This window comes from Pseudochaenichthys georgianus, chromosome 19 (genome assembly GCF_902827115.2).
Source record: "Pseudochaenichthys georgianus chromosome 19, fPseGeo1.2, whole genome shotgun sequence".
Lineage (NCBI taxonomy): Eukaryota > Metazoa > Chordata > Actinopteri > Perciformes > Channichthyidae > Pseudochaenichthys > Pseudochaenichthys georgianus.
The window spans coordinates 25,824,749-25,840,389 of NC_047521.1; the positions used below are offsets into that span (position 1 = coordinate 25,824,749).

The 15,641-nt window shown below is 41.5% G+C and overlaps 1 protein-coding gene across 1 annotated transcript in view; it reads left to right on the plus strand.

Annotated features, from left to right (window-relative positions):
• Positions 1–547: 547 nt before the first annotated feature.
• antxr1c (ANTXR cell adhesion molecule 1c) overlaps positions 548–15,641 on the plus strand; it is a 57,022-nt gene continuing 41,928 nt past the window's right edge. Inside the window, 1 exon segment of the mRNA XM_034107154.1 lies at positions 548–1,175. Within this exon segment, the coding sequence (XP_033963045.1) occupies positions 1,018–1,175 (158 nt within the window). The 5' untranslated portion in view covers positions 548–1,017.

Consider the following 15,641-nt stretch of genomic DNA (forward strand, 5'->3'; position numbering starts at 1 on the left):
ATATGTTCTTATATTTTAAATAATGATATTATAATGCCATCCATTTATCTTCCCAAATTCAACCATGACAATCGATGAACAGCGGCTCAGAAACCTCCATATGCGTATGAACAACAACAACAATAAACGTATTTTGCGTAAGTCTACGTCTGTTGTACACTGTAAATATATATGTTCCACACTCTTCTCGCAGCCTCGTGTTTATGATGGTGTAATTACAGAGAAGGTTTCTGTTCATGGCCGCTGCTAATTAACAAGCTGCAGAGGCACGGGGGAAGCAAACAAACTCGTGGTGATTAATGAGGACAAAATGCTGGGAAACGACTTAAATGCACACATCGGTTAAAGGTGGTAAGCTTCATGTATGACAACATGTTGCCGCTTTCAAGAGTGACAGATGTATCGTCTCAAATGTCTTGATTCCTCGCGCCAGTGTGCCACGTGAGGGAGGCGCAGAATGAGATCTTGACCCACTTTTCCTCCTTCTCTCTCCTCCTCGGGTTGAAATATGAAACCTGGGCCATTTCAGCCAAGTCTGTCCCCGGGTTCCCAGTTCCAACACTGCTCCGCATTACCCGGCTTCATTTGGCATTTTTAGTCCAGTTTTTCCGCTTTGACATTACATCTGTCATACTTTTTGATTTGTGCGCACCACCCATTTCACCTCAATTGAATCATTAACCCTGCTTGCACGAGTTTGGATGTGTTTTCGCGAATCTTTTAAACTGTTGTTCATGCATGTGGATTCAGAAATATCCGTAACTTTTCATTTTCAGTCATTCCCATTGAGTTAAAGCATCTCTCCGGGTGGCTTCTTTAAGGGATGCTGGTTGCCATGATTGCAATCTGAGCTGAAAACAATAGAGACGTGGAAGCATCGCCTGCATCCTTTTCTTTTGTCTGTGTTGCATCTCTTAATTATATAACTGTCTCTGGGATGTAAGAAAACACTCGACAGTTAGTTTTTTTTCTTTTTATCCACAAAGGAATTAACTTTTTTTGCACCGAGGAACAACTATGGCGAGGTTTCTGTTGACAATGCGTCTTTTTCTGGTTTTATTCGGATTATTTTTGCTCTCTTATCCATGCGCACGAGCCGAGCCGGAGCAGCAGGAGGAGGAGGAGGAGGAGAGTTCCTGTCAGGGAGCTTTCGACCTGTACTTTGTGCTTGATAAGTAAGTGGAAACAGCTTTTAAAGGTTTCATATTCATTGAGACAACATAGGAATATCATTGGCATGTTAATACAGGCGGTTTTTCCAGGTACAGGAAGCTAGCACCAAAAACAAGCCAACATCTGGATTTATTTTTCGTGTTACTGTCTCTTTAAAAGCGGTACATTTACTTGATGCAGGTTTGTCTCTTTATTGACGCTTATTTTCCCAACAGGAGGGGATGTATTACTATACCAACGTTTTAGCTTGTATTATGTGTAAAGAAGTACAAAAACTAATGTTAAGAGCCAGTGGTGGAAAGTAACTAAGTACACTTACTCAAGTACTGTACTTAAGCACAATTTTGATATGCTAGTATTTATATTTTCTGTTGTACTTCTATACCACTACAATTGTAAATGGTGTAACTCCAGTACATATAAGTCATTCAAACTAGCTGCACCTTCGCCAGCTTTGACAACACTTTGATCAATAATTATAAAACATATCATATTATTATGACACGGACCAACCTGCATAACGAGTACTTCTACTTTTACTCAAGTACAAGATCTGAGTATAAAAGCACCAACAACAAGCTAACATCTGCATATGCCTTTCGTGTTACGGTCTCTTTTAATGCAGTTATTTTATAAGTTTGTTTCATGCAGGAAGTGAATTAAACCATACTTTTAGCGTTTTAATATGTGTGAGAAGTACTCCAAACTAATGTGCAGGGCTATGGAGGTAGCTGATTAGCACAGCAGCCCCAGCTGTGCGTGCACGTGTGTGTGTGCATGTGATGACGCTGGAAAGGAGGCTGACTCCCAGAGTACAGTTTGCTGAATAAGCAAAAAGAGGGGTGACGATTTGAGTGATATCTCTCTTTCCCCGCGGGTTAAAACACACTCAGTCTCTCTACAAATCCCTCTCCCCTGAAAATGAGAAAAACCTCTGCAGTTATTTTTATTCCCAACCCGTTTTTTTCTTGCTCTTTGCTCACCGTTCACTCTTTCATTTCCACTCTCCGTACGCCCACATAGGAAAAATGCTGTGGTTGTGTGACATCTTAGTGCTGGACTTCAGCCGGGGGGGAAATAAAATGTCAGAGGAAGCAGGGGAAACTTCTAGAGTCCCAGCCTTACTTTCAATGCCTTTAGATGCCATACATGCAAAGGCAGTAAAGTATGTGTTATGGCACACATGGAATACAGGAGGTATCCTCTGTTGCACACTGCACGTTAATGTTGGATAAAACTCACAGATAAAAGATCCATACATTATTGTTATAGTTGTGAATCATCCTCATTTTAAGTCACTGGGCCAAATAATGAACAAACAATGAGAAAAAAGGAAGGTGTGCAAAGGGAAAATGTGTCCAAGAAATTTCACAATATCCCCAAAAAAGACATTTCCCCCAAGACCTAGATAATAAAAGTCACTGTCCTTCATTAAACCCTATCCTGTATTCCTTGTAGACCCCAACCTGTGTATGCAATAACAGATGGGCTTATTTCACCTTAAACAGCAACTGTATGCACTTAATTCTACATTTTAAAAGTGGCCCAAAAGTTTGAAAATGTCCCACTTTTTTCGGACAAAGCTGTTCTCCAATTATATGTGTTCCTACACTGAATTACAACTCTATATTCTACATACTATGCTGTCAGATTTTGGATTTAAAGGATATTGCAGACTCAGCTCGTGTCCTTCCTTCCCCTTTACATTTACTAAGCATTACCAGGAATGGGGAGGGGAACCAAAAAGGACAGGAAGCAGTAACATTTATAGAAATCTGGTCCTAATTTGGAGGACGCACCCACCTTCTTAAGTATTTTTAGGAGGCGATTTTGTCTGAGGACATATCACAGAGAAAAGGGTGTCTTTGAGGTTAAGCATCACTTGTAGTGGCTGTAAAACATCCACTGGCTCGCTGCACCTGACACACCGATGACTCCCAGTGACAGCTTACCTGCCGTTCTGTGATCCACTGAACTTCACAACAACTTTTCCTGGATTTTAATTTCCGAGTAGAAGTGGACACAACACCGCTCCCCAGATGTGGAGTGCTTCATTTCAAACACCGACACATGGTGTAAATAAGGAAACAGCTTTTCTTTGTTACCACATCAGATGCTATTGTTAGCTGGTCTGCACGCTCTACTGCCCACTCAGCGGGTGAATCACACGGGTTAGACATCACTTGTGGACTTCAGATAAGAGGAAGCTCATTAGACACCTACCCCCCCCAACAACATCCTTCAGGCGTGAGTAGGTTTTATGAGACATGGTCTGAGTCTGAACTCCTGGCTGATTCAGATGGAAGGAGTCAAGTGGGCTAAAAGGGCTTTCAGTATGCAGGTTATTTACACCCTAATAGCACTTTTACATTTACATTACATTACATTACATTACATTACATTACATTACATTACATTGCATTACATTGCATTACATTACATTACATTACATTACATTACATTACATTTAGCTGACGCTTTTATCCAAAGCGACTTACAATAAGTGCATTCGACCAGGAAGATACAACCTTGAGGAAAACAGAATCATAAAGTACATCAGGTTTCATAGAGCCAAGCATTTCAAGTGCTGCTCAACTGGCTTTAGAGGAGCCAGCCCTTTATTAGTATATAAGTGCTCTGTTAGTAATTATTTGTTAGTCATTCTATCGCTCGAAGTGGAGTCGAAAGAGATGAGTTTTCAGTCTGCGCCGGAAGGTTTATCATTGTAAATCATAACGGACTTGGACATCGAGACTACAACTCTGTGTTGCTCATTTTGTAAATCCCCAAAGGCTGTCACAATTAGTATTTCAATTCATTGTAAATTGGACAGGAAGGAAGTTAATTTACAGTGAGGAACACAGCATAATAGATTGAGCAATTGGTTAAGCAGAGAGTATACACAAGGCGGTGTGTTGTTGTACTTTGGCAACAGAGGATGCCAAGTATCTTCTATGTACTGGTTGAAGTGGTTTGAATCAGTAATAGCAGCTGTAGTGTTCGCCACACCTCTCAGGAACCAGTACTGGACGATTGGGTTCAGTCCAAAGTAAATCATAGGCAGTTGTGTTTCTTTTACGAGGCGAGCTGAATAGTTAAGCCTTACTTTAATGGCTATAAATGAATATGACTAAGAGTTTAAAGCCGCTCTGGCAAGAGGCTGCACTTCAGCGCAGCGAGGCTTTAAACTAAATGCTAACGTAGCTAACGAAACCAACGTGCTAGTGTTTAGCAGGTCTAATGTTTACCATGTTCCCGATGTTGTTCATTCATTCATTCCAGATGTTCCGTGAGGACAGTGAGAGGATTTGACAGTACTTAGGAGAGACTGCTGCGACGGCTAGTAAAGTGGACTCTAAAGACATTTATTGCATTCTTGGGCAGATGATGTCACGCAACAGCTTCTGCACTGAAGGACAGAGCTGCAGTCTGAAGGGGAGAGGAGGCAGCTAGTCAGAACATCTGGGCCTAGGTTTGGAAAATGTTGGTTTAAGTCAGACGCATGGGAGGCTGTGGCTCAGTGGGTAGTGTGCTGGACTTCGAATCAGGTGATAGCAAGTTCGAGTCCCACTGCAGTCAGCTTTTCGTTGTGTCCCTGGGCGAGACACTTCAAATTGTCCACAGTGCTGAATGTATGTAAGTCGCTTTGGATAAAAGCGTCTAACAAATGATATGTAATGTAATGCATTATCCTCATCTGCTCTGTGACCTGTAGATATATATGCTATCCTGCAGCTTTACACGAGGCGTCAAAGGGTGAGGGGCAGCAAAACAACGAGACTACGAGGTTGGCCCCAGCAGGTGTTAGACTGCAACGTTAATACACGGGCATTAATTAAAGCTATAAGAATACACATGTTGGGGTGAATGGAATAGTATCTGCTCACACACATCAGAGAGGTGGAATAACACGGTGAAATGGCACATAATACAAAAATAATGCATGTTTTCGCCTTGGGATTCATACCCGAGCCAACATTTTGTGAGTTCTTCCTTGGCCTATATCAGGGGTGTCAAACTCAATTTCATCGCGGGCCACATCAGTATTATGGTTGCACTCAAAGGGCCGGTTGTAACTATATAAATACATATATATAAATATATAATATATATAAAATAATGTGTTATATTACATTATTGTCTCTGAATTGGATTATTATCGGATAGGATAATGACTTAGTAATGATCTACGTCTGAAAGCAAATAATTGCAAGTCTTTTCAGTGCGCATGTCACAAAACGAGATGCATTGTGGGACATGTAGTTTATGGGCAACCTGATTCTGTAAAGTGGCATTTAATCGTATAATAAACGTATTACATTCTTTGCAAGATCTTGCGGGGCCACATAAAATGAAGTCGCGGGCCGGATGTGGCCCCCGGGCCTTGAGTTTGACACCCCTGGCCTATATGCTTCACTATTCCGGGCCTGTTCATTTCCTGTCATCTTGGTGGCAAACACACAAACAAATCAACAACTCAAAACTGAATAACACACAGTAACCTCACTAATGGAGGTAGCGATGCTGTTGATTGAAAAAAACATGTTCCAAACAACACCCTGCCACTTGCAGTTAAGAATGTGTGTTGTGGTTTATGGTAGTGAGACGTACAACACCATTTTAATGATTTCTCCACTACTCGAACTAAATCTAAATAATGTCACACAGAAGCTTAAAAGCTACAGCTCGTGGCTCTGAAGGCTGCACATTGTTGAACTTTGAAGCCAATGTACAACTTGTGTCCATCATGTGAGGCCAACTGGCTTAAAAATACTTTTTTCAATAAACGTACATCATAAAAAAGTAGTCTGTTCTCTTAACACATCAATGGTTAATCCATGTAAATGCTAACAGCATGCTAACACTGCAAGAATGCTAACATGCTGATGTTTAACACCACAACGTTAACATGTCAGACATTTTAGTTTAGTCTGTTAACATTTGCTAGTTAGCATTACGCACAACATACAATGGATGTTGATGGGAATGTCAGGTTTAGCAAGTATGTGGTCATAAAGTTATTCATTGTATGGAAACCATTAACATCTGTTATGAAATAGCAATTCCCCTACAACGGCCCTATCCTTCTACTTTTACTTCGATGAGACACTTGGTCCAAAGCAGGAGAACGACCGATCGGCTGACCGAGAGATGGCAGTCTGTATAGCCATACTGCTAAAAGAACACATGCATATCAGTATAATCTATCAGCTGATGGAAGTCTCCCACCTAAAACTCCAACGGCATGATGCATTGCAAAGCTTGAGGACGTTGAGATGCTCTATTGGATGGTTTTCTCTGAGAGTTGCATGCTGGGAAATTTAGATAAATTAAACTATAGCCTTCATACAGTGGCCATCGGGACGTTCGGGACGAAAGCCGATCGGCCGGTACCGAAGTGGTAAGTCAGAACCCCCCCTCGTTGACATTGTACTAGGGCAGTGCTTCTCAAAGTGTGGTCCGCGGACCAGTGGTGGTCCGTGAGCGCCCCCTAGTGGTCCGTGAGTATATTGGTAAAATGTCACATTCGAAATAAATAAATTAATTAAAGTTTTCCGCACTCTCGTGGGAATATCTCCGCAATGGAGTGAGATTAAGTTTCACTTTCGATTGCATGATATAGCCCAGATAAGCACCTTCATCACACATATTGCCACTTGTTTGTACCATTATCAGGCGATTTGTAAAAAACGATGTGTTTTTGGATATTTGTGGAGTTAGGTGGTCCTCGAGTGTTTATAATTGACTAGCGGTACTGACGCGGGCCGGTCGAGCTGCCCGGGCTGGTTTCTAGTCCCAGTCCGCCCCTGCCTTCATAGTCACTGTGATCATGTGTTGCATTCCGTTATTCCCTATATTTCTGCAGATAAACTAACAGGGTGTATATCTGCTGACTCGGAGTGGGTGGGTCTCAGCTTGGTGTTTTATAGGGAACACAGAGGAATGGTTTATGAGTGCGTTAATATGGCAGATATAGGAACGCACCTTCGGGCCAAACGTTATTGTTTACCTCTGGATGAAGACGGCATTTAACAATCTTGTTCATGTGGATTTAGGCTGATAATTGGGTACAAGTCAGAAGCAGTTGTTGCACATTATTACTATCAAGGTCGACTCTAAGGAAGGTGAAAGTACTGTGAACCCATCAGTCTTGTAGGAGTTGTAGGATTTGATTATCAAGCGGCATTCAAACAGACACATGTAGTATATTAAACAAGTTGTTCTCTGCACTTTACTTTTGTGTCATTTCCTTCCAAACAGGCTCTTTTCAGTTTTGATCAGACTCCCATTGCCACTTTTATTTTTGTACTCTATTTTATATTTTATATTTTGATTTCTTATTATTATTACAATTATTTGTTTAATCTCTCAAAGTGTATCAGTATCCCTTGTTGTGAAGCACTTCGAGATTTGTCTTGGCAGATGAGAAGCGCTATATAAATTAAATTAAATTAAATTAAATTAATGAAATGAAATTAAATTCCATCCATACAAGTTGCCTTACTTTGGTTCCCAACACTCGTCCTGCTTTTAATAATCATTCAGTATTTTTCTGGCAGGCCCAAGCCCAATCACAACACAAGTCAGAATGTTGTTGTTGTTGTTGTTGTTGTTGTTGTTGTTGTTGTTGTTGTGATGTAGTCAGTTAGCATTAGCGTACCAGATTGGCGTTAAGTCATGCTGCCTGAATCCTGACAAGTCAGCGGAAAAACCAAACTGCAGCTGCAGTCCATAAATATTTTTGGATTTGTCGAGGAATACGTTCTCGCTTTGGAATGACACGAGCTCTGTGTTTTATCATGTTGTCTTTCGCATCGTGCTTTCTCTCTGGGGGAGGCGTGTGGCGCAGTGGATAGAGCCTTGGTGTTGGGATCAGGGGGGCACAGGCTCAAACACCACTGCAGTCAGCGTCGTTGTGTCCCTGAGACACTTCAGGGGACTGCCCACAGTATTGAGTATGTTAGTCGCTTTGGATACAAGCGTCTGTAATGTAGGGACGAAAGCAAAACAATAGGTTTTAATGAAATAAGTAAAAAATTCAAGCTCCGTTTTTTTTTTAAATGGGTAAATATCCCTTAGTATAGTGTATATAAGTCTCTCATGAGTGACATATATCATTAGCTGAGGTTGTGCTGATTTCTGGGATGTGTAAAACTTGATTATACTGTAAAGAAATTACCATTTATAAGGCAAAACACAAGAATATACAAAAACGGAAATGTCCATGCGGGTCTGAGTGGGTTAAAGAAGTGAATATCTGACTCGCGGCTGAAAAAGTGCATGACAAAGAACATTTTAAAAGGTCTGATCTTTTTTTTTAATGTTTTTATTTCTTTATTAAGGAGTGCAGATTTAACAGACAACCATGTTTCACATTTCCTGGTTTTAGGTTCGGCACTTCTTTTGTGACATATAACAGAATCCCCCTTCCCTCACAAGAACTGGACGATTGGTCGCAGCGTTGTATCGCTCACACATCCTGATGTCACATGATAAAGAGAAAGAACAAGAATAACTAGAGGGTGACAAATAGACTTAGGGGGTCAGGGGGTAGGACTTTCAATGAACTAAAATATGATATAAAGGGCTGCCATTTCCCATAAGTCAGACGTCTTTTTCTCACATGCCTTTCCAGCAGCTATTTATCCAATTATTCCAAACAAGATGTGCAGCATTAGCTCAGGCAGTAAAGACTTTGGCGAAAGCTGTAAAAGTAGGTCAGTGGTTTTAAACAAACAAATCCTTGTGCCCAGTCAGTTAAATTGCAGCAGCATCATTGGCTGCGGGACGGGGTGGTGTGGCGAGGCCCAGCTGGAATGGCAGACATCATCTTTAGTGGAGTTGGGACTTTTTTTTTTTGTATTACATTTTTCCTTCTCCGACACTTTGGACCGTGAGAACGGAGCTTCGAGCCACCGGGACTTCAGACCGATTAAACGTTTTCCCACATGTGCCGTCATGCCATTTCAGAGAAGTGCTTGCTGGGTAGTTATAGGACGAGGTTGATATATACAGTTTGAAATTAAACAGCTGTGCAGTTCAGCTGTAATATCCTTTGATAGAGTTACAGGAATAAAGGCATTGTTAACAACTCCCTGAACGGCAGCGTATTCTCGTCAGGTACCTCTAAGACAGACTTGGCTGTACCATGGACTGCTTATCATGTTTAAAACTATTAAGCAGACTCTTAAAAAGTGGCTTACTTTTGTATTCAACTAAAGTAAACATCGAGTTTGTATTATTTCCATAAAGTACATGCAGTGCGATGCAGTCTTCAAGTCAACTGTGTTAAAGTATTAATAGTGAGACAAACATTTATTCAGGCTTGGCGTTCACCGTGTCTTTTTGTAATCGCCTGTACTTTAAAAAGATCAAGGCACACACACACAAAGACACACACACACAAAGACACACACACAAAGACACACACACACACACACACACACACACACACACACACACACACACACACACACACACACACCCACACACACCGTCTGATCATTTTCTGCAGACCCAGACATTGTGAATTCAGCCATTCAGCAGAAAAGGCATTATCAACAATGACTGATGAGGATATGTTTGTTCTCCTGTCTTTCCAGCCCCGCGGGACACGTTTAGAAAATGTCTCTCTCCTCTTGTTATGCGCCGTTCAGCACCGTTGAACAGTAATGATGCGTACGACCTCCCTTTGTGCTGACAACACAAACTGCCCCGGATGTCACATGAACTGATTGTAGCAGAAACTATGTATACTTTTGGCCAAACCGAGCTTACTTTGGAGCAAGATGCTCATTTGGAAACACGCTGTCTGAGTTGATTAAGACATATCACAGCTGAATGGTTTTCAATTAGGCAAACGCCCTCAGTGCGCCCTCTGGGAGCCTTAAGGCCTGAATAATGAAACCATTTGACCTCAGAGTGGACAGTTTGACATCTCGTTTGGTTTATTACTTTATGGAATTAGGATACATCATTGACCAACCAGTGGTTTCATTCAATCTCAATCTTTATTGATTGATATAGCACATTTAAAACAACCTTCGCTGACCAAAGTGCGGTACAGGGCAGGCAGGAACTACAATAGTGAATACCCCAATGGGAGTACGATAATTAAACAATAAATACAAATATAATAAAAAGCACAATAACTAGAAACATATAAAAAATAAATAAATAAAAAACACATACAAATATAAAAATGTAATGCTCAACTAGTATTCATTGACATTAACATCAACATGGAAACACAACCGAGTCAATGGAGGGCAGTTGTTTGCCCTCTATTATAGATGTGGCAGTAGTTAGAAAACATGGATAAAGATGCAACATTTATCAACAATTGGACTTGCCGTTAAGTTAAAGAACGAGATGGAAACTCAAGGCCAAAACCCCTATATCCGATGTAGCTAAAATACACATCATTTGAGCATTGGCCTCGTCGTGATTCGGATTTGCTCAAATGTTATGGGGAGTGCGGTCGTCTTTCACCCAGAAGGTTGTGGGTTCGATCCCAGCCCATGCAGCCAACATGTCGATGTATCCTTGGGCAAGATACTTAACCCTGAGTTGCTCCCGATGGCCAACGGTGTGTGAATGTTAGTTCCTAATAGTCCGTTTTCTGGTTCGCACCAGACGACGGTTTGTTACATTGTTTCATTTTTCAGAAGGTTCGGTTTGCGTTCACACGGCAAAACTCAAACGGACTATAAACTTTAAACACAAGTCATGTGCTCGGAAATGCTGTTCACCCATTGGTCAGACATTAAGGGTGGTACAAACGCAAATCCCGGCAATTTCTACCGGAGCCTCCGCCATGGAGCATCGGCACTTTCGGCAGGTTATTCTCATGCTGCTGTTAGTCTGGAGATCAACAGACTCTAACGGCCCGCGCATAATTAATTATATAATCAGACACGTCCGTTAAAAAACATTATAACATAATGAGAGACGTTCTGCAGTCAGGAGGGGCGTTTCCCCGACGACAGGTGTTCTGACTTTTATGTAGCTGACGGAGCATTGTTACTTTACACGACACTGTTCAACACTTCATTCTGCTTTACTCTTTAACTAAACAACCGCGGATGTCTTGAAAGACTCTTTCGCTGAAGATTTTTGAAGACACCCGCGTTCTTGTGACTCGTAAATACTACGCTTCCTATGTTTTGGTGCGGACTGCGTTCACACCAGCGATGAACCGCTCCAGAGTTCGCAAGCAAGCGCTCCGAGACCAACCTATTTTAGCGGACCAGAGTTCGGTCGTTTAGTTCACTTCAGAGGTCTCGGGCTGCGTTCACACCGACCCAAACGAACCGCACCCAAGCGGATAAACGCACCAGGGTTCGATTCAACCGGACTATACGAGGCCGGTGTGAACGCCCCTTAAAGACTGGATTAAAGCGCCTAATAAGTACAGTCCATTACCATGTGGACAGGTAGTTGCTTAATAATCCTCCTGGCCAAAACACAACTAATTTTCATCAGCTGTTCACACCTGCGTTGGTGTCAGTGTCAGTGTTTGTATGGAAGCATGTGTTGGTGGAAGCAGGCCGGGAAGAAGTTGGACTTACAGTTTCATCAAATCATGAGCATGCTTCCTTTGGCAGAAACATTTGACACGAGAGCCAACAGATGTCTCACAGTATCTCACTCCCAGTCGTTGAGTCTTACTGTAATCTGGCTGGCGAAGCTCTTCATCTTCCCTTCCCTCTTTCCTTCCCTTCCTTTTCCTTTTCCTTTGTGTCTCTTCCTCTCAGCCCCTTTAGATGGCACACAGCCACATGACACAGGCTCTTCATCTTGTTCCCAAAATCTGTCCGATCCAGAAAATGATGATTTGCCATGACGTCAAACTGCTATTGGGGCTTTGTCAGTAATCTGCGACGGCCCTCACATCTCGAAACCTTTTATTTTCTGTGCCCAAACCCCAAACCACTGAACTCAGAACAGTAAAATGAGATCAAAGGATTGAGAAGGAGGAGAGACACCACATTTAATAGTTTCATCAAGATTTCATAGAACGAAATGGCCCACTTCCTTTCCCAACACTGTTTGCACAGGTGAGTGAAACTGCAAGCGAGGCCTCGGTCCCAAGACTTGAGCCACCTCAGACAATTGAGCCGTTCCAATGCAACACATTGTGGTACGGAAACAAAGATAAGCAGTGAAAGCCAAGGTGGGAGTCCTCAAATTCACCTTGGTGTTAAGTAAATACTCAAAAAGCCATCCCCGAACCGCAACATGACTGTTAGCTGCAGAAAAGTTCCCCCACTTTTCCCCTCTGTTGCTGTAATGGAACACTTTACATAAGAAATGGGTTAATGGCGTTTCTTCAGGTCAGCGGCTGTGTGTGTGTCCTGTGACTATTTCTGTTTGCGCGGCACATTTTATTAAACATCAAGCCAAACATCTCCTCCTCCCACACCTTGAACTTTTTATATTTGTGGCAGATTTGTGAGCTTGTAAGGTCGCGTCCTCTTGCTTTGCTCACTCAGCTTTAAGTGGGGGAATACATCAACGGAGGAAAAATGTTTTGGTAGGATGTTTAGATAACCCGCATTTGTATCTTTTCAACAAGACGAGGGAAATCACCGAAACCTACAAACAAGAATATGTTATTTTCGATGCTTTTATTATATTTGGAGCAATAGTCTAGATCAGTGGTTCTCAACTGGCCTCGGGACCCACTTTTTCCTTGGTCAATACATCGCGACCCCAACAGTTTGAAGCACTCAAATCTATTCAACAAAAATCGTGCTGTAATATATACGCTTTTCAGCATACAATATTAATAAAAGTGAAGTACAGTGCATATATCCCTTATATCCCTTCACAGAACTAGAGTATGCTTTAATGAGAATGAAAGCTGAACTATATAAAAAGGCACACATGCTGAAGACCCAACCCCAGCAGGGGGTCTGGGGGGATTCTCCCCCAGGAGATTTTTTAGGAAATACTAACATAAACTATGCATTCTGGTACACTGAGAAGAAAATAAATAAATCTATTACTACCCGACATATTCATAATATTTTATGCCATTGTTTGTTTTTCTCTTTGTTCTGACATCTTGCTGCGAGAAGAGTAAAGAGGAGATAGTCTGTGTGACTTACTTTAAATTGTGATTAAGGGTAGATAGCTCCCATTGTTCTGTGACCTGTCAGTCATCAGACCGGGGGTCGTATTTCATTATGTGTTGATTTCTATCTGAAGTTGTACCCATGGATGTATAAAGAAGAGTTTACCGCAAAGTTATTCTCCGTGGGGACTTCCGGCAACAATCTTGATTCTGATTGGCCAGAAGACTCGAAAAAACATCAGCAAAGATATTTTATTGAGAAGATGATCACTACTTGGCAGAAGTTTATGGTCTCCGGTACTTCCAGTCCAACGCCGACTGCATGCACAGCGTTAGAACATCGGGCCTTCAAAATAAAAGTTTGACTTTTCCCCCCAAAAAAAAGAAAAATTCCAATTTTTTTTTTCTTCAATTTTTTTTTCTTCACTCACACATCCGCGAACCACCAGTTGAGAACCACTAGTCTAGATGTTGCCAGCTTGGGTGGCCCTAATGAACCCACACCTAAACCTCTAGCTTTGACAGTTTCTTGGTGTTTTTTACTCAGAACGCGGCTTTCCTTTTAGCCACTGAGCAATCCATTTGTTTGCTTTCGTTGGATTTTAAGACGATGAAGATTTACTATCAGCTGGCTCTCATTTCAGCTACTGTTACTAAAATGTTTGTAGCTGCAGAGTGTTTGTTTTAGGTTTGAAATGCCAATAGTTTCGACATCTGCAAAGTAATTGATCGTCAACAACTCTATCAACGTCTTGTATATTTAAATGAGCCTGAGAAAAGTTGTTTAAAGTGAAAAAGAAGATTACAACACAGTATTCTTCTAGCATTATCCAGTATACCACACGGATCATTCAAGGTCCTGTTTGGCAGGATAAATAGCCTTGAATGACTTAAGCATGATGGGAAAGTCCCTGGTATTCCCAGGCTGTGTCTACCCCCAAAAGCCCCGGCCAAATAATTACCCCTCCGCTGCCCAGAAACAACACAAAAACACCATAGGGTATAACCTCCAAGAATCGCAATTGAAAGGCAAATCACAATTAGTTTCCATTTCGAGTTTTGGCCACGAAGCAGTTTCTGATTTCCAAGGAAACTCCTGACTTTGGTTCTGGTTGTTCCTGTATCCTCCAATAACCCAATGATCAAAATACATTGAACGGAAAATGTCAATCTAATTTACTGAACAAATGTTTTCTCATCGACCCAAGGCAAGAGAAGCGGATAAGTTAGAAATACTTCATTTTGTTTATTATGTCTAGACATGATTCTCGAATCGTTATATTTTCTGTAAGTGCTGGGAACTGATACAACCAAAAAGGTAAGCTAAGATAACAAGTCAGTGTTTAGTCTGGTTCCCATTACGCGATGTTTCAAACCAACCATTTTTTTGCAGTCAACAATGAGGTAAAAACCCCCAAAAAATCACATGCATATGTTTGGATTTTACAGAAGTAGAGACTCCTGTTAGAGCCATTTTTCCTTTTGTTATTATTGTCTGAATGTTAGGCTTAATAATAATATAAATTAGATTATACTGTAAATTATCGGCTATTTTTGTGAGTCACATTATGGTTTAAAATGCATTAATTTACGGCTCACTTATTATTTGTTATATGGGCGTCAGTATCACGTGCATGGCGATGCCTATATATGGTTAGATTGATAGGACACAGCTGGGGGTGATATAGACGGGGAACGGAAAGTCTTTTGACCGTGTTCTCTTAGTTACTATGAAGAAATGTGTCCTCCTGGATGTTACCGTGTGGATCAAGGAATAAAGCTCTACTACGATCTCGGCTGAATTGTTTGGAAACAAAGAGAGGCGTGTCAAAACCCACAACCCCTAGCGGTGGCTATTAAATTGTAGACAAGGAAAACTCCTTAGTGGACTCAGTGAGTTTGGGATGAACTGCAGCAATACGCTAGTTAATTCCCTTCAATTTCAACCTCCCGTTGTTAGTACAATAAAATATGGTAAGCAAGGCATTCTTTCTTACCATTGGTACATGCAGTTTAAAATATTAGAACGCTTTTTGAGATTTGTTTTCAAACCCTGTGGTCCACCAACAAGTAGTGAGAAGTGTAGCGCCTTGCCTTGCCTTGCCTTGCCTTGCCTTGCCTTGCCTTGCCTTGCCTTGCCTTGCCTTGCCTTGCCTTGCCTTGCCTTGCCTTGCCTTGCCAGTATTCAATAACCTCAATACCATGCTAAGATTGACCATTTTATTCACATAACACCTCCGAAGACTGGGAAGTAAATTCTTATCCAGCCTGTTCCGACCCCTTTGAGTGGACGACATGTCAGTGGAAACTCAAATACATTGAATTTGAGCTAATCCCTGTGATGGCTGTTGACCTTCTGTCCTCTTTAGAGTAAAAGCAGGCCAGTTCC